Here is a 23304-nt window from a genome sequence, read left to right as displayed (position 1 = left end):
CTCAAGTGAATAAATGCATTGAAGCAAATCATGTGTGTTGTGGACAAATGAATGTATTAAAAATATAAATGTTGTATGGCAAGGTTTGAGGATATGGTTAATGGTATTTAATGATTTCATTAGAGAAGGGGTTTAAGCTGTACACAGTTGCTTCATCATTGACAAACACTGGAATACATTGTTTTCTACAATGGATTAAGCAAATTTGGATTTCATCCAGGGCTTTGTTTTCTGTCTTAAATATCCCATTACTACTTTGTGTGAGAAACCTCAGCAAATGAATCTGTGATTGTCTGAACAAATTAAAGCCACAAACAGTTTCAGACCTAAACCTGTTTGACTGATTGGATCAATAGTGATTAATTCACTAGCCTGGAGCATTGTTAGTTCTTATTCTAAACCGCCGATTAGAAAACCCACAGGGCATGTTGGTTCCAAAAATGCATTTGTGAGTAAACGACCTCCGAGTATGTTCATCATAATCACACCAGACATTCTCAACCGAGTCACAATGTAAAATGATACAAACCCCTGCGTCTCAATTTCCATGCTATACATCCTAAACAGTTTGTGAGATTTAAAATAAGTGTGTCCCAAAGCATAGTATGTTAAAAAGAGTATGCCAGAAGTCCCTGGATGGTCTACAATTTCCAGTGGATATTCAAAGTGTGGATCCATTCTCACTATAATGGTTAATATTGCCCATTGCACTTTGGAGGAGGATCCAGTTCAGAACTAAGCATGAGTAAAAAGCTTTCAGAAAACTACAAAACATGGCGGATGTGTGTGACCAACGGTTCAGATAAAGTGGTTTGAGTGACTTATGCAGCCTAATGTTATCCGTGCTATATTTCATCTGCAACAACCTGAACTTTTATAAAGATCTGTTTGAGCATTAACTTAAATGTATCGTTATGCATAAATTTGAGGAGTCTCGGCATGAAATACCTGTGACAGTATTCCAACGTGCTACTGCATTTCTTTCTGATGCTGTTGGAAATGATGTAACTCTATATTAGAGATAAAATTAACATTACCTTGTTTTAATAGCGCTTTATATATCGATATAACTATATTTAATATTGCGCACAATCTGTCACGCCCACTGGAGCCTCATCAATAGGTGCCCTAAACCTCATGTGCTGAACATCTGAAGTAAACTAACCCTGGACCAGAATCTGTTCCGGAGCATGTTGTGTTCAGAGAGTAGGTTGCTATGGCTACATACCCTGAAAGTTACCTCCGTTTTTGGAACCAAAAGTTGAGGTTATCCGCTTACTTACGGGTAGGCCTATGTCACATAACCTACTTTCTGGAATACCTCCCAGAAAATGTTTATCTCGGGTCAGAATAAAGTAATCTCCAACATCAGAGAAGGCTTTATCTGTAATATTTGACTGGGGCACCACAGTGTCGCTGTAACAGAAATCCACTGAAAACGAGTTGCAGTAAAGGTGAACTAAACAAGACATTGACTAAAGTAAACTTGACTGAGAACTAGGCTAGCATAGACATAAATATAAACATAAACTTGACTTAAGAACACTGGACTCAATAACAGGTTAGAAGGTCGTATAAGGAATATATATAGAGAGAGTATTAATGTAGTACACTTACATCATGTACTACTACATTAATATTAGTATACTTACAACATAAAGATACTTATAATATACTTTACTTATCAGTATTAATACAATGAACTTGAAGCATACTTATTTTTTTTGTAAGGGAAAGCCCACCAGTAAGTCTTTTTCAGGCCTGTAATGAATGGTTGTTCTGTCTGGGAAGTGTAAAGGACAATGTAAAAAACAAACGCACAAGCACCAGCTGCACTACATCGGCCCAGATGGGCAGATCCCCAGCATGCTCCTTTTCAGCAATCTTACTTTCGACTTATTGCAAACTGAATCCACAGACCTTTTGATTCCCTGATAGTTCACTTCACTTTCCACGGGACAGGAGCTGAATTGTCAGCGCACGTAAAGTTCAATCAGATTTACTTTCCAAAAATAACTCGTAGGCCTCTTTTTTTGCACTTAAATACTTTTAAATGTGTTGTACCATGTGCAATTTCCTTACTTTTCATAGTAATAAAATATTTTTTAAGCTAAAATCTATACTTCATCTTGTAGCATTCAAGAAACCTGGTCATATTTTACAGGCCACATTGGAAGCGAGCCCTTCCTGCTGTTAATCAGATACATGACTACATGGGGGATACAGCAGGTGAAACACTATTACTTACCCACTAGCATGCTAGTCAACACCTGCCCTGTTCTTCTAACCATCCGTAGTCTTCTGCTTTTCCCATCATTTCCTTTTTGTGACTATAAGAAGTCCATAAGTGAAGCTCCAGCTGTGTGTATACAAGGCATCTTCTGTCTGCATACAAGTCTCTGGTTGCTCTCAAAGATCCATTGGCTCCCTTTTATGAACTGATCCTTTGCTCTCCATAATTCACTGCAGATTCACAATATTCACTGCTTTTGTGGGTGAGACATCTAATTGCAAACAGAACTGACCATATTAGCACATAAATGTACACTTATTCTTTAAGCATATATTACAGTGATAACATATAACAAAGTACCATGCTATTCATAAGTCACCATAGCCTTTTACTCATCAGTAAGTTTGTATTAAAATGTATTTTAATTTTAAGACCAAATTTTGAACTGATCGAAACCACATATACGTAAAACGACATTCTCCCATCTGTGTTAGAAACAAGTTGGCCTGTTTTAGTTTAGCTTATTTTTTTAAGCGAAATGAAAACAGTAAGAAACCCTACAAAATAAGGCTATTATTTCTCAGTATAACAATGAAGTAAAATGGTCAATAGCCGTATGCACAGCTGGCCAATTAGAAATCCGAAAACTATCGCATACACAAAGATCTTTCTGAATGCTCTCAGAAGAGAGTGTGCGCGAAAAGAGAGCGCGTTATGATTTTTTTCTACAAACATAAAATTATTAATATTTATAAGGGTGGTTGATTATGATTTGACTTTTTTTAACTCTAGTTAGTGTGTAATGTTGCAGTTTGAGCATAAACAACATCTGCAAAGTTACAAAGCTCAAAGTAAAGGGAGATATTTTCTTTTACAGAAATCGCTTTTTAAAGACTAAAAGGCTGGTAGGGACTACAATGAGCTTCCTCACGGGTTAGTGACATCACTAACCCTAAAAATAAAATTTACATAAACCCCGCCCCTGGGAACACGATTTATAGATTATCATGACAGAATATGCTAATCAATGACTAGAAGATGGTTAACTCCACATCAGCAACATAAATTCATCAACTAATCATCCGGAAATGTCCTGTTGAATTCTACATGTTGTCACTTTTTCTAGAGTCTCTCCATCAATATCCGACTCCAGTTTAAACATAAAAGGCTAAATAGTTTCTGAAATTTTCAGTGGTGTCTGTGTGAGGTAATCGGAGCTGCTTACACACACACACAAGCTCATGAAGCTCCGCCCTCTGTGCCAGGAGCAGCAGCTCATTTGCATTTAAAGCAACACACAAATACAACTTGTTTTGCTCACCCTCAAAAAGTGACAATTTTAACATGCTATAAAAAATATATGTGGGTTATTTTGAGCTAAAATTTCACATGCACACTCTGGGGACATCAGAAACTTATTTTACATCTTGTGAAAAGGGCATTATAGGACCCCTTTAATGAATTAGGCGCAATGAGTGTTTTTGAAGTCTGAAGTGTTTTGTTTCTGAATGCTGCAAAACAGACTCTTTTTATCTGAGCTGGTTTGGTTTAATTTATAAATCAATTGAAGAATCTATTTGTATTAGCAACAGTAGCCTACCAATGTAATTCTGTGGAACCGAGGACGTTGACTTGTTAGTGCTGTATTACATTGTATGCTATTTTTACATTTGTTTCCAAAAAAATGATGTCTGCACTGCACTGTGAACCCAAGAGTTGGTGGATTTACAAGGTGGCTGTGAGATCATTTCCACACTCTTATAAATCACTGGCTCTCTCCAAATACCAATTCCAAATGACTTTACCACAACAATACACCCACTACAGTGCTGTCTTCTTGAACTTTTCAGCTCAGTGACAAAAGCAGCGGCTCTGGAAGTGTTATAAAACTGAAAGATGAGCTTGGTTGGGTCTTAGATTAATTTCTAAAGTATGTTCAAATTTCCGCACATGTGGTTTCAGTTGCATGATCAATGATTGGAGTATGTCAGAACCACATCCTTTGCCATTTTCCTTTTGCAAATGCACTAAATCAGTCCTTGCTAAAGCAATTGCTTTATGTCAGCGCCTTGATGTTGTCAAAAAATGTATTTTCATGGAATAGCTATTTTATTGTCACTCTGTAAATGGGTGTATGAGAAGATTGCCAACAACTACAAAACATTACAATTAATGTCAGGGATTCCATTCCACCAACACATTATGTTTACTATGAGGCAACAGTGGCGTTGTTGGTCTTTACTAATTGAAAACATTTGGAGAACACGTTGAAGAAAACAGAAGCAATAATGAAATCCAGATGGCTTCTTATTATTGCAAAACATGCCTAAAATCACACCAGCAAGGGAAAGAGTGTTTCATTTCCAACACATTAAGGTAGCTTCTCAACAAAGAGCGATTGTTAAATTAATGATAATAGTAATGAATGATAATCCCTAATTAATGATAATCCCTCCTGATGTGAAATTATCATTCAATTGTAGTTTAGCACAACAAAAAGTTGAAGACAATTTAAGCAACAGCTTCTATAATTCACAATATCAACAAGGCCTGGAACAGAAGAACTCGTCATTCGTGTTTTCACACAAATGTTTGGCTTTGAAGGCTTTCCTCCTCTTCCACAAGGTCAAAAGGCTTTCCATGCTGTCACAAGAGCCCATGTGAGAGCCGAGGTGGTATTTACTCTGCAGTAAAAGCAGAGTGGGAACACTCTGCCCCGTGTGCCATGGCGTTGGCTGTAAAGATTCTGTTTTTGTTTCTCCTGAAATTTATCATCCACAGTGTGGCCGCAATGACAACTGGAATCCTCAGGATGTGTACAGATCAAGTGCAGGAAGAAAGGCTTCTGAGCTGTGCTGAAATAATACAAATGATTCAGTGTGCTACTAGGATCAGTGTTGTAGATCTTTGTTATTGAATTGGTGGTGAATATGAATATTAGCGATGGAGAACGTAAAATAATTTAACAGTTCTGATTCCTCTTAACGAGTCCAGTTTCTTAACAGTTCCATTAAAGAAGTAAGAAAATAAGAAATGCCATTTCACTGCCAAATTATGAGATCATTTTAATAATAATTCAACTTAAAACTGTTTTTTTTAATGATTTTTCATTAATGTTTTTTTTCTTTTCATTTTAGAGGCACCATAAACAATACTTCAGTAAAAAAAAAGTAACATTTCATGGATTTATTTTTTATAAAATACTAGACGAAACTCATGTGCATCTTCAACTACACGCTGAAACCCCAGTAACGACAGTGATTTTAAGTCACAGTTAGTTCTAAACTCTATGTGTTGGATCACATAGAACCAGAAAAGAACCAGCTCATAAGAGACATTCATTATTTTGAAACACATGAAATACAATGATATACTGTTTTTATTTGTAAAAATGGGTACAGTAAGAGTAATAGGCCTACATTTCTGATACATATCATAACTATAGCTCATAATTGAGCTTTCCATCAAAGTACAAGGTTAATAATTTATAGTGAAATACAGTAATATAGTAGTTTGATCATGTTTCACAAAGCCTGTGGAAAATTAATGCAAATAAATATACGACTATAGATCAAATGGGACGATTTACCCCTTTTAAAAGCTCTGATGTGCTCATAGTCTATAATAAACTCAGTTTAAGACATTAGTGTGCTGCAAATTATTGTGCTGTTGCTTTGCATCAAGCTCAACAGTGTGAAGTACTACAGTATCACAGAATATTGGTCCATTGCCATTTCCAACCCATTCACACATTTGTTGCTTAATATTGTGAGTCTCATGTCTTACGATGGTTTACTGCAAGCGTTCTTTCTCCATTACAAGTGTAAGCAGATACTTGCTATGCTGTCCAAAGTCAAATACTGGTTTCCAAGCGATTATGCCTGTTGGCAGACCCTTAGAAGCTATACAAGAAGGCTGTGGTTTGTAATCTCTTAGAATCAGTCCTATTTCTTTGGGTTAAGTCCTCCTTCTCTGACCTAATGTCGACTAAGAGGTAAAACAGCTTTTTATTTTAGAAGAGTGCAGATAAAGAAAGATGAGCGGTAAACTGCCCACATGTAGAGAAATTAAAAGGCACTTTGCTAAAAGTATCTGTCCAGCAGCTGGTTCTTCTGAGAGTGTAAAAATCATTTTGAATGAAGATGACCTCTCTCGCGGCTACTAAAATCAGACACTGCAATACTGACAAATCAAAACAATGCAATTCTGTAAGAAAATCTGAAAATTTGGATCAGTATTTAAAACATACATTTTGTATAATGGTTTGAGGCTGAATAGTAAATTCTTTAAAATGTGAAAAATAAGTTAAGTGAATTAAATAATTAATGAATTGATTAATTCAATTAATTGAATTGAATTAATAATTATTGTGCATAACTTTTGTATTAAAGAAACAAAAAACATGTTCAAGGCAAAATGACTAGGAGTCCAGAAAGGCTATGAAATCAGTGTTTTTAAGCCAAAATGGTACAAAAATATATATCAGATCACACAAGGACTTTGCACAGTTGGGTTAGTTCACCCAAAACTGAAAATTCTGTCAGTAATTACTCACCCTCATGTTGTTCCAACCCCGTAAGACTTTCGTTCATCTTCGGAACACAAATTAAGATTTTTCTGATGAAATCAGAACGTAGGCTCACTATTGGGCGACGCTTGTCATGTGTGTGATGCTGGCCCAGAAGCGCTGCGCTGTTACACTACATGAACTCACTCAGAGGCCTGGCTCACTCACTCAAAATGAATAGTTGAATAAAGTCGTTATTTTTGCGCAAGTATTCTCATCGCTTGGTAAACTTAAGGTTGAGCCACTGTAGTCACTTGGACTATTTTAACAATGTCTTTACTAACTTTTCTGGGATGGCAGATATCGATTACATAGAAGCCTATGAAGGAGTGAGCGGGCTCTCAGATTTCATCAAAAATATCTTCCGAAGATGAACGAAAGTCTTACGGGGTTGGAACAACATGAGTGGGTGAACTAACCCTTTAATGAAAATATCTACCATATTTCCTATGGTATATTCAATATTCGATTAATAGAACTAGTGGTTGTACTATATCAGACACACACGATCAATACATCACCATGTCTGCCACTCCAAGACACATATATTGTTGCCTTTCTGAGACACTTGTAAGATTTTAAGGACTGTAAGGATGCGTTAATGAACAGGTTTCGGTTTGCCAGTGGTGACCATGAAGAAGTGAGATGCTTTGTAACACCTCCAGCCAGACTTTGTAACAAAAGAGGTATTGTTCCTGAAATCAGAGAGAAGAATGGCAAAACCTCTCCAGTAAGTTTACACAACTATACTATACATTCAGAAGAAGGGTAATGCACACAGAATAAACACAGAAGATAAGTATTGTATTCTTCCCAACTCCATTTTGATGCTAATTAAAAGCTGATTAAATAAATGAAAGCCAACTAAGACCAACTCATGACTGACAGTTTTTTTTTTTATTTTTTTTTTTTTAGAGACCATGTTCCCTAGAGCATTATATATTCACCTGAAGGAAACATTCTTACTGAATGTCGTGATTTACTCACCTTGGTCTGAATCATGCCATGCCGCTGGAGTCTCATTTCCTTTACTATGTCACTCACATTAATCTACGGGAGCAAAACAGAAGTACATAGATTTAGTTGCTCATAATCAATGTTACATATACATTACTCGCGATTGCGAGTTTATATCTCATAATTCTGAGGAAAAAAATGCTAAATATGACATTCTGGAAGACTTACTTTGAATGACTTTTTTTAATTTCTAGTTTCTCTCACAATTCTGATATTTTTCTCACAATTCAAAGTTTATATTTCAAAATTCTGAGGGAAAAAGACAGAATTGTGAGTTTATATCTAGCAATTATTACCTTATTACCGATATAAACTCACAATTGAGAGGAAAAAAGTCAGAATTGTGAGATAAAAAGACGCAATTACTTTTTATTTTTAATTCCGTTCGTGGAAACAATCTTCCATAGAATTCTGGCATTATTTACATTTAAATGAATTAAATTTTCATATTTAGATGATCTATTGTTTTAAGCTTAGTGTTAATGCTATACTTGTGCAAAATACCTACACTTAGGTCTTTCTCAATGAGACTGAGGATGACATCAGTGCAGATGAGGACTCCAGCTCGGCCAATGCCTGCACTGCAGTGGACTGTGATCGGCCCTTTAGAGTGTATAGCCCTCATGTAGCGAATGAAGCACACCAGCTGCTCGGAGGAGTGAGGAGTGCCATGGTCTGGCCATGTGGTGAACTTTAGATGCTTCACAAAGTGAACGCCTCCACTCTGGAAAGGTACACAGGTCAATAATGAGTTGCATTAAAATATATACACATGTTTTTGCTGGAAAAAAGCAGTTGAAAATGAAAGGACATTTCTTTTTGTTGCTAAGTACATTTCATTATTCTTAATACCTTATAGAATTTTGGATCTCACATAAATTTATCTTGTTTTAAGGATGTTGAAGGCATAGCCTGACTGTGATTTTTAAAATGGTGGATATTACACTGAAAAGGTTCCAATAAGAAAAATATATTTTTGGATGAGATGCAATATTTCCATCAGGTACATGCTCCTAACCTCTTTTTCCACCATCTTGATGACCTTAATGTGGAAATAGCCAAGCATCTGGTAGTTATCCAGGAAGAGCTGGTAACGGCTGGTTTCTTTGGGAACATCAAGTTTTTCGGGCCAGTACTTGTGGCATTTTACCCGGCCACGTTCCACCTCCTGGGTCATCATGGCGATAACATCAGACTTGTTCTCCCACACCATCTGCCAGAAGTTATCCTGAGTGCCAGGCAAAGGGCCCTGAGCGGAGATGTAGAAGAGTTCCTCTGTGCCCACCTTCATACAAATGTAGCTGGCATTGATGTAGCCCTCGTTCTCTCCGACAGGAACACGCGTCTTATCGTCTGATTGTTCAAACAGTAGAGAGAAACAGGGATTGTAGATTGTGATTAATTAATTTTAATACGCAGAAACACATTTGAAAAACCAAGCAATTACTTCTGCTGTAATGATAAATGTATTTGCCTCGGCCCAAAATCTTAGTACATTTGAGCTTGAACAGGCATGCATGTTATTTGGCAATAATATAAGATAAGAAAACAACAGTTAAACTTTCTATGACTGCTCAATTCCCACCGGGTAACTAAACCATCTAGTGCTTATTATGAAAACCAGAAGGAGCAGTATACAATTTTTCTGTTTTAAGATTCAGTCAAAATCCAGAAAACAAACAAAACTCTTGTGTATTTACTATCAAATGTATGTTTCCCAAACCACAAACAAATTTTTATTTGAAGCGTAGGTTGGAGATTTATACGAGGCATTCCAGTAATGAGGTGATTGCTGTTGTTGGCTCTGGTAGCCAACAGTGTTATTAATCTACAAACCAAGAATGCAGTGTTGTTGGTTTCCCCATAGAGGAGAAATTGTGTCCAGGTACAGCAAATAGCTCCAAATAAATGAAACAAGCTCTCAAGGTCATGGCGGCTGGAAAGCCAAAAGGAGTGAACACGGGGGAGCAGGGTGAGAAGAATGTTCTAGAGTATTCTCAAGGTGGCTTGTTGGTCAATGCAGCACACTTTAGACTTTACTTTAAAATAGCAACATTTATACTCTGAAATTGAATCTGTGAGATGAATACTGATTTTTTTGTAACTATATAAGTCCCATTTTGCTTGATTTTCTGTTTATTTAAGTTAAAATAATGACATTACTTTATCAATCAATACCTCAATTGAACGCCTCATACAGATTAAATATAATTTGATAAGATTTTTTAAAAAAAATCAATTTTTTTTACTAAGAAAAGCTGACATATACACTACACTATTGAAAAGATTGTGGTCAGTAAGTTTTTTTTGTTGTTGTTGTTGAAAGAAATTAGTACTTTTATTCAAAAACGATGCATTTAATTAAACAGTATCTGTATTTTATCTGAGTATTTTTACTTTTACTTCACTTCATTCCAACGCATAATATCCAACTGCATTTCATAAAAACATGTTGTGTCCCATTATTTTGAACTGTAGAAATGGTCACCCGGTCCAAGACACGACAGCCGTGTCCAATTCGTTATTTTCAATTAAACTGTTAAATCTGTTTGCAAATTACACTGAACGATTCATTCATGAATTGGACCGATCCGATTGCATCTGTTCTCGATTCAACAACTCATTGATTCAAATCACCGGTTAACAACTCACTGGATTCACAAGTCTGACTCAAATGAGCCAAGAATGGGAGATCCTTAGAGCTTGTAAGACATGTTCCAGGATCAACATATTTTGTTGATCCTGGAACAACATTCCTGTCTGAAAATTTTGTCCTAACCTTATCCCTAACCAAATAACCCATAATTTATCCCTAAATTCAGAGGAAAATGATAGGTGAATAAGAATGGTGTAGAAGGTTGTTAGCCTAAACTTGACATAAACTGTAAACTTGTCCCTTAAATCTGATTGGTTGATTGGAATTGTGTTCCAGGATCAACAAATATGTTGATCCAGGAACATGTACTTGGTGAAATCACGTTTACTCTCGAGGGATGAAGTTACTAAGTTACTAATGAGTTAAGTTACTAATGGCAAAATAAGTTACTAATTTTAGGATTTATTATTGTACATAAAAATCATATTTAGGTCATGACTGTAACTTGTTTGAAAGCTAAATCTGCTGTAAAAGGGTGAGCTGTTTAAACCCATTGAATGTGGGCATGTCCATATTTGTGTATTAACGTCTAAATTCACAATTACTATTTTTACAGTATTTTAAATTAAAATAAATAAATAATTCTAACTGACCCCAAACTTTTGAACAGTAAAGTATATATATATATATAGGCTACTATAATATAATATAATATAGCCCTGATCTTGAACATCATCTTCCCATATTTCACCTGCTATGAGTTCATCAGTCAGGTTCTGGTGAGATTAAAATTTTTAAGTAATTGTGCTCAAAGTTTCTGTTACAACAATAAGAAAAAAAATAGTTTAGGTAGGTCCTATTTGTTAGTAGCTTGTTAAGATGCTGAAGAGATTGCTGTTGTAACTCTCTAAAAGCGGGCTGCTTGCAAAAACATGTTCAACAGCTCAGAAAGGAAAGGGGCTGAAAAGTGAAACTGAGAGGGAAAGAGATGAACAAGGGGGGCATATGTAAGGGGAAGCGTATGTCACTGGAAGTAGGTAAATTCGTGTGGAGCGGCCTCCACAATGGGTGGCATCAGGCTTCCTGGAGAAGGTTGTGGCCCTTGAACTGCCTCCAGCAATAACAGTGGTTAAGTCCCAGGGGCCTCACACTTTTCAATCCTGGGCGCTTTATTCGGGGAACAGAAGCCCAGTGAGCTGCCGTGATAATAAACAAACACTCCGGGCCAGGCTAGGGCCAGTCTGCCCCCTGCCAGCACATGAAGCGCCTTATTGTGCCTATTCCGTACAGAGACCTGCTCTCTTCAATACAACTACAGCCCATTCTCTGCATACTCGTTCTGACACTGCACATGAATGGATGTTTCCCATTAACAGTGAAAGCAGATCTATGAGTCACACATCTCCTGTTTGACTTTACGTTTGCAGCGTTCTGTTATGTTTTAAACTAAGGGCAAACAACGTCTCACGCAGCCTCTGACCTCCTTACACTTCACACCAGCAAAAACTGAATCCGTACAAACAGGATAAGCGTGGCCGCAGTGTGAAAACGGCACCACATGGGTGAGGAGGTCCGGAAAGCCGCAAAAAGGTGACGGATAGAGTGTGAAATACTGAGTCAAACGGACGTCTACACCGGCAACGTAATCTAATATCGCATTGGTAGGACACCCGGGAGTAAATAACCAGGGATTGGTTACATTTCACTTAATTGGCGTGTCATGTGTTCCACTGTTTACAGGTAAATGTATACAAGGGTCATTCCTCTCTCCACATTCGATGTTGTCTACATTTAAATATTTGTTCTTTGCTCTAGAAATTTACTGTGTATATTTACAGTATATTTTTGTGAATTTATAGAAAAAAATGAACAATTTATTACAAATCATTTAATTGTACTAATAATATTATGTAATAAAATAATTTATGTGTAATAAACTACTATTGTAAAACAGTATACTCTGAGTTCATAGTGGACAACATGGATATTATTTTATTTACAGTGATTTTTACCATCAAAAATGACCAAGCCTACATTGATTTAACTGTAAAATGGCATACAGCTTTTTACCGTAAGGAATTCAAGGAATTACTGTTAGTGCACAGTTTCCTGGCAATTTTGTACAGTGTGTGGTCCATGTGGTTTCAGAATGGTGTGAAAATGTACCCCCAAAAACTTCTTTTATGAGAAGTGAGGCTCACAAACTGTAAAACTGCAATAAAAGTCCTAACTAAGGAGGGTTTGTGGAGGATTATGGGAGAAACTTACAGGGCAGGATATCCCTGTATCTGTTCTTCTCCCGGTTTTCGGGTGCTTTTCCAACCAGGCAGTTGTCTGAGGGTTTCAAATGCTCTAAAGCCTGGTAAAAAAAAACACACACTTGAATGAATCATCCTTTAAATTTGTGGTAAAATAGAAAAAAAATTGTATAAAAAAAATAGAGAAACAACAGATTTATATGAAAAATATTACAATAAAACAAATGTGATTGGATGTTTCTGCTTGTATCAATCAACGATATTTAGTCCTGTGAAGATATAGTTGTTTGTCTCGATGTAAACAACAGGAACTTACCATAAACTCTTTGATCAGATCTTGCTTTTCCAACTGTTCAAGGGCTTGGATGAGGGCTTTGACCTTGGAGCCAGAGTACTGCCCATTCTTAGAAGGAGATATGACTGAAAGACTGGCAAGCTCCTCTTCTGACACGATTGGTCGACCTTAATGTAATAAAGTTATTTTTAGATGCTTGGATCTACACAAGCCAATCATATCTCAGTATTGCCCAACTAATTATAGTCTGAAACTGTAGTTTAATAAAATGATTTATATCATACTAAAATAATGAATATATATTGAGTAGAATTACTAAGATGGTGAATAAATATGAAGATGTCTGATATACCTGTTTGAGGAATAGCCTCTGCTGCCGATGGCTGAGAAGCATTGTCATCATCATCACCATCCTCTTCCTCATCACTGCTCCAGTCGTCTGACTCGCTATGCTCTGCTTTCATGGCAGATTTTTCTAGATGCTGCTTCTGGGGGTCTGTCCTGAAGGGGGTACGGGGCAGGAATGAGCAGAGACCTTGACCACATTGCTACGTTCCGGGGCCTGTTATCATGCAAGGCTGATTTTCCTGCGATTTTTCCACCTAAAATGTAAAAAAGCTGCTAATTGCAAGTGCTGCGTACTATAACAAGTGTGGCTTGTAGACCAGCCTAACTAGAAGCCAAAGCTGTGATTATTGGGCCTGTATTTTATTATTGACTCTTTAGTGCCTCCCTGTGGCGATTCCATTTGAGAGCTATGTTAAAAAACAAACTAACAAAACAAAAACTGCAGTGAAATTCAGTCCTTATGATCTGGTTTATGTTGAGTAAAATGCACATTTACGGGTAAATAGACGAACAGTTTTTGCGGATGCTTTTTACGAAGTTTCAGCTAATTCAAACTTTCAGGTCTCATTCTGTACAAAACTCAGCACTCTTAGTGGCACATGTGATATAGCAGCTGCATGAACAAAAATGTGAGAAAAAAATACAGGAATTCAGTGACACTCACCTTTCTTGTAGCATGTCAGTAACTCCCAGAGACGGACAACACCTCTGACAGGTAGGTGTACAGTTTCGACTTTCCTACAGGCAAGAGATAGAAAGAAAAAGGAGAAAGAGAAAGAGAGAAAGAGGAGACAGGTGATGAGTTAACTCAGTTCGGGCCACCCTTACTGTCATCTGAGTTTCAGTGTTTTCCTCTGAGAGAAATTGGAGGCGGTGCTAATTAATTTTATGGCGAACCTTGCTAGGTGCAATTTATTAGATTAGGTTTTTGTCTTCTAAACTGTTCTGAGATGGACTTTCAGTTTACTGGAAAAAGTCATCATCTCAGTATTTACTTACATACTTCTATATTTACTTGACAGTAAAGTAACTGTAAAGTTTTTATACCTGCTCACATTCCCCTCTAAGTCCAGGACAATCTGAGGTCTGGAAAGACACGTGATCTGCATGTGCTTCTGTTTGTGCTCTAATATCTGCAAATGAAGCATACAGCAGGAGGAGACCATTAAAACATTAGAGTTTCTAACAAGTGTCAGTGCTAGTAGTTAAACAACAATATATCTGTTCAACGGGCAGTGTTGATATACAGATATCTAGAAAGGTTAGCAAATATAATGGCAATAAAATATATAAGCTGTCAAAATTGTGATTTAAAATATAATATTTTTTTTTTTTTAACAGAATAAATAACATGATACTAGTATTCAAATTGATCATATATTAATATTTTAATTATTATGAATTAAAGTATCACATTTTAAAAATAATCATATTTAACCACAGTAAATTAAAGCACAGTGAAGTAAGTTAAATTGACACACTATGATATACATAATATAATTTAATGATGACAAATGAGATGTTCACAGAATTGCTGAAATTATCGAACATGCACTACAATTCAAAAATGTGTGGCTTTTAAGATTTTAAGTATTTTATGCTCACTAAGGCTGCATTTGTTTTGTTCAAAAATACAGTAAACAGTAATCGTGTGAAATATAAGTACGATTTACATAACAGTTTTCTATTTTAATATATTTTGAAATGTAATTTATTCCATAACTTCAGTCTTCACATGATCCTTCAGAAATCATTCTAGTATAATGATTTGCTGTTCAAAAAACATTTCTTATTATTATGTTGTGATGCTTAATATTTTTGTGGGAACTATAATTCTTTGATGAATTGAACGTTCAAAAGAACAGAATTTAAAAAATATATATAAGTTATCTTTTGTAACATTATAAATGTATTTACTGTCACTTTTCATAAATTGAATACATCCTTGCTGAATAAAAGTATTAATTTCTTCTTTTTTTTTAATCATACTGATATTTTACATGATTATATACTCAATATTTAGTTAAAATTGTCAAAAAGGACCTGATGACAAAATTCAAACTAAAAAATGTAATATCCATTGCGAATGCTATTGGCATTAATTTGGCCTATACTGTATATTGTTCTATCATAATTCAATATAAAAATTATAGGTTATAGTTTTATCAACTGAACATGAATATATAAGTGATGCTGCCAGTCTGACATAATAGATGACCAAGTACAGTACAGACACAGAGACGGGGCTTGCGTATCAGGCTTGCTGACCTGCAGAATTGAATGTGCTGAATTCCTGAGAGGCCTCAGCAGGGGAGCTGGAACCAGAGCAGGTTAACATTGGCAGGATGTCCCTACATATGGTTAACTGAACAGTGCCCTCTGCCTTCCGCAAAATATCCACAACTTTACCGTGGTTCAGTCCTGACACAATGGTACCATTCACCTGCAAAACATACACAGATGTGGTACACCTTCTACACAGTTTATCAAAGAAAAAAGGAAATGATTTGCTCATACCTCCAAAAGGATGTCACCCACTCTTAGACGACCATCCTGCTCGGCCGCACCCCCGCAGCAAATATCCTTCACTCTCAGTGTGCTCCCATTGACCCCGCCCACCAGAGCAAAGCCCAGCCCACTTCTCTCAGGCTTGGTGAACTCTACCTGGAGGATACAGCTCTACAGAAAAAGAGAGGAACAAGGACAGAACAAAGGTGAACCAGACAGTAGCCACTGACTTCCATAGTAATTCTTTTCTCCTACCATGGAAGTCAATGGCTACCGTCAACTGTCTGGTTACCAACATTTTTCAAAATATATTCTTTTGTTTTCAACAGAATAAAGAAATTCATACAGGTTTGGAACAACTTGAGGGTGAGTAAATGATGACAGAATTTTCATTTTTGGGTGAACTATCCCTTCAAAATGGCACACAGATCCGATTTGGCTTTTTAAATCCAATCATTAGGACTAACTGTCCACACTGTCATTTTTCAAGTGATGAAATTGAGCCATTTGCTTAGATCAAATGGATCAATGTTCAGTAAGAGATTGGAGTTGAATTAAAGCGATTTTTTAATGTTTTTAAAAAATGGTAATATTGTCAAATATTATTTTTTCTATTTTAATACATTTTAAAATGTAATTTATTCCTATTATTACATTGTATGCTGTAGTCACATAAGCGATAGAGGCATTTAATGTGTTGAAGCATTTACTGTGTTCAACATTGCTGACATATTTACTGTGTTGTGTATAGTAAATTATTAAATATCACCTTTTGCTATAGGAAGAATTGTATTTGCTATTTGAAGTACTGTACTTAGACAGGTCCAGACGGACAAGTCTTCCCTGAACAAGCATCTACATGTACAGCCATTTTCTAGAAAAGGTTTAAAAGATTGCTGTTTGAATATTGTAATATTATTAATGATGAACTACATATCTAGATGATGATGATGATTACAAAGATATTTAGAGGTGAATGACATAGAGAGATTACAAAGCGAGAGTCATGTTACATCAGCCTAAAACAAGGCCGAGGGAAAATTACCTCCTGCTCCGATGGGATGGACAGCCTCTTCCTGAATTGCACGGCACTGTCAGCGACAGGTTTAGCTGTACCAGAAACAAGAGAAGGATTTTGTGTCAGAAAAATTCTAGAACTAAAACTAAAGACATTTTAGATGCATCTCTTTAACTGAGCAGGATCATTCACACTGAATGGTACATCAAACTCATTAAACAAATGCCAAAGTTAATCAGAGTTAATCAGAAATAAAGACAAAATCAACCCATAGTGCACAGCAATTTCAACCAATTCCCAAACTCACAAACGTCCCCCTCCTCTGCTGCCATTTCAGGGTGAGATGCGTTGATGACCTGCTCTGTGCTACGGTAGGTAAACTGTGCTAGCCTTTTCAAGCTCTTTCGGACCTCCTGGCTAGCGGTCTCCTAGCAACCCGGATGCCCACTAGATCAGCTGGCCTTTATTCGTCAGACACAAGAAAGCGCACTTTGATCGGCCAGAGGAGGCCATGTCCCTCGCTAATAATTAATCCTTCCCCCCGCTGCCCTCTGAGCAAGACATGCCATGTCTGTCAGCACAGATCTAATGCCACAACTCCCAGACAACAGAGACACAGGAAACCAAAGGCTTTACCATCCGTAGCAGCTGCCTCCACGTCAGGTGACACAGGCTCTTCGAGGCGAGGGCAGACTTTTTTCTCCTTCTTCCATTCAAAAAAACCTGAAGAGGAGAAAAGGGATAACTTGGTAAGGGATAAACAGATGTTTTTTGTTTTAAATAAGCTACTCCAGAAATCAGAGTTTGCTTCATATTACATTTGTGAGAAAATCTACATCAGATTTTACAACAACAACCTGGCATCATGGCAACAAGTTTAGCGCCAATAACATTTTCTTGAGAAAATGTAGTTATTTGTTCATTTTTTGTATATAACACATAGTATGAATAGCTTTTAATCTAATACTTTTTGTATTAATTCTGGTGCCCATATCAATATGGATAAATAGAGTGAAAGTTCAAAATGACATCAAAATTAAGCGAATCAAATATTATTCAGGGCTGACACAGTGTAAAGCACTCTAATAAGAGTTGACACTTCGCTCAAAATGTGGCCGTGTCCAGTGAAGCGTGCAGTGAAGGCCTGGGCTGCTCTGGACCTCCACTGGAGCAGCTCTCCACCTCATATCTGTCACTTCAGACTAGACTGAAACACGTCGATCACGACTGCCCTCTGCAGCCCAGCCGGAGCCTTCACACGCCCAGAGCGAAAGAAAACACACCCCACTGACAGCCAGAGCAGTTACTTCGCCCATGGGAAGGTTAAAGTGTCTATGTAACTCCATATATGACTAAATAATACCAACAAACACACTCTCAAAGTGAAGAAATAAACATATATTCTGTATAGATTATGATTCAAACAATTATTGCTGTAATTCAAGAAGATCAGCTCAAATGTACCATTCCATGCATCCATTGGTATCACTGGTTGATCATCTCTGAAAGAAAGAAAAAAACATTTAATTAAAAAAAATGAAAAACGTACACAAACCTTACATTTTTAAGAACAATCAACTTGGATGTTTAAGTCATTTCAACTTATATTACATTAAACTAACTTAAAAAATTTGTTGTATCTTGTATAACTTTTATAAAAAAATGTTACAATGTACACTTCATATAATTAATGTTTTTAATCAATCTCACCTCATGGCTTTGAATCTGACTTTGCGTGGGGCGCTTTCACACACTTTCACCGCATCCTCCACTGTCATTCCCAGGGTGCACTTCCCACATATGTAAACAATCTTGTCATTGGGCTGGATGCTGCCCTCTTCACTAGCAGGGGAGTTTGGCACCACCTCCTGGACATAAATTCCCTGCCACTTGCTGCCAATGCCCCCTGTTAGCTTAATACCTGCACAGACAAATGCAAAAGTATCATAATTTTGAATTGAATAAAAAAAGTCAGAAGGTTACTGTTTCTAAAACTATCACTTTTATGATTTTATGATATGATGTTACCCTAGTTTCCCCTACTATCAAGTAATTCCTCACCCAGTTGTCCAGATGGAGTCTTGGGAATGACAATGTCCTGGAGGGTGTCAGGAGGTGGTGGAGGCAGTAAATTTTGCACAGCTCTCCCCAGCACCATGTGCAGTCTTTTGGAGGAGCACCTGAGGATGCCAATTGCCACGTCATCTGCCACGTTGGTCACATTGTGACCGTTCACCTGACAAATACAAGTTGATAATGCCAATTCAGTCTTAACACAGGAGCTAGAACTGTGCAATTGTGCACCACTGACAATCAAATCAAATCTTCAGAAAGAGATGGTCACAACTGTGATTGTGTTTCTAATTATGAGAAAAGCTGTACCATGACAAGTCTGTCTCCTGCCCTCAGTCTGCCATCTGCTTTGGCCGGATTATCCAGGACATCCTGGATATAATAGCAATTGTCCAGTTTACTCCTGGTTATTGTAAAACCGAAGCTACCACACCACGATTTGGTCAGTGAGACAGTCAGTTCAAACTCCTTCAACACGTCCTAAAACAAGACAGAACATATGAGAAGGTGAACAACATGGCTATGCTACTCCACTAGCTAGACCAGCATTAAATTATGATGATGATGATAATAATAAACTTTATTTTATATACTGTTGTGCTTTATTTTATAAAGCATGCTTCTCAAGGCGCTTACACAGAAAACAGAAAAACAAAAGTTAATATGAAAAAAAAAACCTATTCCAAAAATGTCTGAGGATTTAAATAAATTAAATATAAGTAGAAATTCAGAGTTTGGGAGCATTAACCAGCACTGAAATGCTGATCTAAGGACTTCATCAATTCATAGTTTTCATGTGACATGACACCCGGATAGGAATGCCAAATTGGAGGGCAAAACAAGGCTAATGCACTAATACAGTGATATTAATAGACCAATTTCAATATATACCTTAGATTCAATAAATACATATATATACCTTACCATATATTCTGGGTTCATCTGTATATAGTATGCATCATCAATAAGTGTTTTTCACATTAAGCACTTTAGAATGTCCCACTGTTTTTAGTGACTGAAATCACAAGTGTCCAAAACTTTGTTTACATTTTGTTGACATACTTATATTTTTCCTCTTTTGAGAGGTGATCTAAATATTCATGGAAAATTGACAGGCCTGTGCTGCAGTTCTATGGATGTTTTGCCCCCCAAGTCTCAGCGCCAGCCATGTGACTGGAAACTATGAATAGGCAAATGCAATCAGACTTCACCCTTCTGGGATCTTCGTCATCATCTTCATCTTCATCATCGTCCCAGCCGTTGTTGTTGCTGACTGAGGGGACGCTGAGCTGGGCAGGAGGTTCTGCTGTGGAAGCTGCTTGAGTTGCTTGCTGGTAGGATGGAGGTGTGCTTAGCAATTCTAGAGAAAGAGCTGGTGGAGCGGGCGGTTCACTGGAGAAAGCACTGGTGCTTCTGGTTGGGGGAGAGGGTGCCATGGAGGTGATGGTCAAATATTCTTCATCAGCTATTACAGTCAGCCCATTAGCTGTGAAACTTGTCATGCTCTCTTCCACACCTTCAGTTGTGTGACTGTGAACAGATAACAGGGAGTTAATGTTTGTTTGTGCCAAAACATTTAAGTCATATTTTAGCCTTTCATGAACATTGTCTTGAATTAAGCAATGAAGAAACATCCCCAGTTTGTCGTAACTATAAACCACATGTGACAGTTGACACAGCATTTTGTTGATTTTTATTTATTTGTACTAGGTAGCCCCACCCAAATGTCATTGGTCACAAAGCCCACTCCATATAGCTACATATTAAACATTAAATATGATCTGACTATGTTGCAATGTGTAGCATTTTTGTGTTCAGTGTTGACAGACAAATTGCTTTTCACTGGAAACATATCAAGTCCCATCTGGTCACATCCCCAGCATAGTTGAATTATGATTTTTTTTTTTTAAAGAAATGTATGCTTTAATCCAACAAGGATGCATTTAATTGACAAAAAGTGACAGTAAAGTTATTTATAATGACATATATTTCAAACAAATGCTGTTCTTTTTTTACTGATCAAAAAAAATCTCATTGTTCCCACAAAAATATTAAGCAGCGCAGCAGTTTTTAACATTGATAATTGAGACATTTAACATTGAAACATTAAGAAATGTTTCTTAAGCACTGAATTAGCATCTTAGAATGATGTGAAACTGAATCAGCTTGGCCATCACAGGAATAATTTACATTTTATGTATATTAAAATAAAAAAATGGTTACTTTAAATTGTAATAACATTTAACAAAATTACAGTTTTGACTGTATTTTTGATCAAATAAATGCAGACTTGATGAGCAGAAGAGACTTTTTTTTTTTTACGTACTAAACCCAAAACTTTTGAACGGTAGCTCTCAAGCTCTTTATTCTCAAAAAGAAAATTTGATTCAACACATTTACATTTAATTTTAGCATCATATTGATAATTTTATACATCATATCACATAGAAATAAACAGGCCTTTACCTGGTACAAGCTGAGACATGGTTGCTTTTTGAGACGACATCATCTTTCGACTCTTGCTGATGGGCTGTAAATGCTGTTTCAGGGGCTGCTGGAGTTGGTGCTGTGTTAGCTGTTGTCACTTTAACAGTACTTGGTGTTGGGGGTGGAGTTTTGTTCTCATGCTCCTCCCTCACTATGGCATGAGGTTTTAATTCTCCAGCTTCTCTTGAGGATGGACGTGAAGGTAGGGGTGGAGGGGCTGATATAGTCGTATCCACCATCTCACTGTCTTGGCTCTGTTGGGTCAAGGGGATCTCCTGGGTTTGATCAGTGGTAACTTCTTTCTTTAGACTCATCTCTATCGCCCGCTTCTTGAGGAGTTCACTGAAGTCTGGGGCAAAAGACCTCGCCTGCATGTCTAGAGACCTGGATCTCAGTGCACGGGTTGGAAATGTGTCAGGACCCTGTCAAAAAGCGATGTGAGTTTGAAAAATAACATGTCAAATTATGTTTCCCAACAATGCAGAAATAGGATGTTACCAGATAGGTGTCAATATCGCTGTGTTCCTCCTGTGAGGGTCTGCAGATTGACAGCCTGATCTCAGATGGAGATTTTTGGAGGAGATGCAAAACTTCCTGCGGTGATAGAAAGACATAAGCTACCGTTAAAAAATTTGGGGTTGGGAAGAATGTTTTTGAAAGAAGTTTCTTATGCTCATCAAGGCTGCATTTTTGATCAAAAATACAGTAAAAACAGTAATATTGTTCATCAAATATTGTTTTCTAATATGTAATTTATTCCTGTGATGGCAAAGCTGAATTTTTAGCATCATTACTCCAGTCTTCAGTGTCACATGATCCTTCAGAAATCATTCAAATATACTGATTTGCTGTTCAATAAACATTTCTTATTATAATCAATGTTGAAAACCATTGTGATGATTAATATTTTTAATATTTTAAATATTAAAATATTGAAATATTAGGATATTTTGATGATTAGAAAGTTCAAAAGAACAGCATTTGATTGAAATATACATTTTGTGTAACATTATAAATGTTTAGTACTGTCACTTTTAAGTAATTTAATCCATCCTTATTATTAAAAATTAAAGTATTCATTAATTTATTTTAAAAAAAAAGGATTGATTAACCTTTTGATGCATTAATGTATCACAGTTGTTAATGTATTACAGTTGTTTTATTTAATCCAGCATATTGTATTAAACTGAATAAAGTACAAATAAAAACTTTTGGTGGATTAAAGGCTTAACTGTAACATGTGACAAGTTTTAGAAACTAATTGTGTTTCTTGGCCACACATACACATTATGTTGTCAAGAATCCGAAATGTATTATGCTTTGATGTGTCCAGTCTTGGAATGCTGGATATAAATAATGCATCCTTTACCTCATAGGACAAGCCTCTAACGGGTTCTCCATTGACAGCCAGGATTATGTCTCCCTCCTTCAGATGCCCACAGTCCCCTGCAGGCTGACCAGAAGAAAGGCTCTTAATATGCACCATGCTGCCCTCATCAGGACCCAGCTCAGATACGAGGAAGCTGAACCCCAGGCCACTGAGACTCTTCTGAAGCGTCACCTCCCGGATGTTATCTGCCACAAAGAAAGAGCGGAAATCTCTCAATTTGTCGTTAATATTGGGTTCAGACACACACAAAAACCAGTGAACAGTTAAAGGGAGAGTTCATCCAAAATGAAAATGTCTGTAATTATTTTACTCATGATGTTCCAAACACGTATGACTTACTTTCCTCTGTGAGAATTACAGTATATCCTTGCCACTCTTTAATATAATGAAAATAAATGAGGACTGTCACACAATGTATTGTTATTTTAGTATTATTTATACAGTATTATAGTATTAAATAATAATTTGAATTTGCTTTTATTTTTTATATTGTCAGTTTTCAATTCAATTTTAG

At 36.7% G+C, this 23304-nt stretch overlaps 1 protein-coding gene across 1 annotated transcript in view; it reads right to left on the bottom strand.

Annotated features, from left to right (window-relative positions):
* Window positions 1–5601: 5601 nt before the first annotated feature.
* ptpn20 (protein tyrosine phosphatase non-receptor type 20) overlaps window positions 5602–23304 on the bottom strand; it is a 34355-nt gene continuing 16652 nt past the window's right edge. Inside the window, exons 27-47 of the mRNA XM_084093266.1 lie at window positions 22770–22975; window positions 21899–21994; window positions 21380–21822; window positions 20125–20443; window positions 19223–19393; window positions 18902–19076; window positions 18551–18761; window positions 18305–18342; window positions 17477–17563; window positions 16868–16932; window positions 15832–15993; window positions 15583–15757; window positions 14362–14447; window positions 13979–14052; window positions 13319–13467; window positions 12988–13133; window positions 12682–12772; window positions 8836–9170; window positions 8326–8541; window positions 7788–7850; window positions 5602–7495 (exon numbers count right to left, since the gene is read on the bottom strand). Of these exons, the coding sequence (XP_083949392.1) occupies window positions 7379–7495; window positions 7788–7850; window positions 8326–8541; window positions 8836–9170; window positions 12682–12772; window positions 12988–13133; window positions 13319–13467; window positions 13979–14052; window positions 14362–14447; window positions 15583–15757; window positions 15832–15993; window positions 16868–16932; window positions 17477–17563; window positions 18305–18342; window positions 18551–18761; window positions 18902–19076; window positions 19223–19393; window positions 20125–20443; window positions 21380–21822; window positions 21899–21994; window positions 22770–22975 (3425 nt within the window). The 3' untranslated portion in view covers window positions 5602–7378. The remainder of the gene's footprint in view (window positions 7496–7787; window positions 7851–8325; window positions 8542–8835; window positions 9171–12681; window positions 12773–12987; window positions 13134–13318; window positions 13468–13978; window positions 14053–14361; window positions 14448–15582; window positions 15758–15831; window positions 15994–16867; window positions 16933–17476; window positions 17564–18304; window positions 18343–18550; window positions 18762–18901; window positions 19077–19222; window positions 19394–20124; window positions 20444–21379; window positions 21823–21898; window positions 21995–22769; window positions 22976–23304) is intronic.

Source organism: Abramis brama, assembly GCF_963993115.1.
Source record: "Abramis brama genome assembly, chromosome: 19".
In the NCBI taxonomy this organism is placed as follows: domain Eukaryota; kingdom Metazoa; phylum Chordata; class Actinopteri; order Cypriniformes; family Leuciscidae; genus Abramis; species Abramis brama.
The sequence above is the reverse complement of the archived record's forward strand: the minus strand, read 5'-3'. Positions and strand labels throughout refer to the sequence as shown.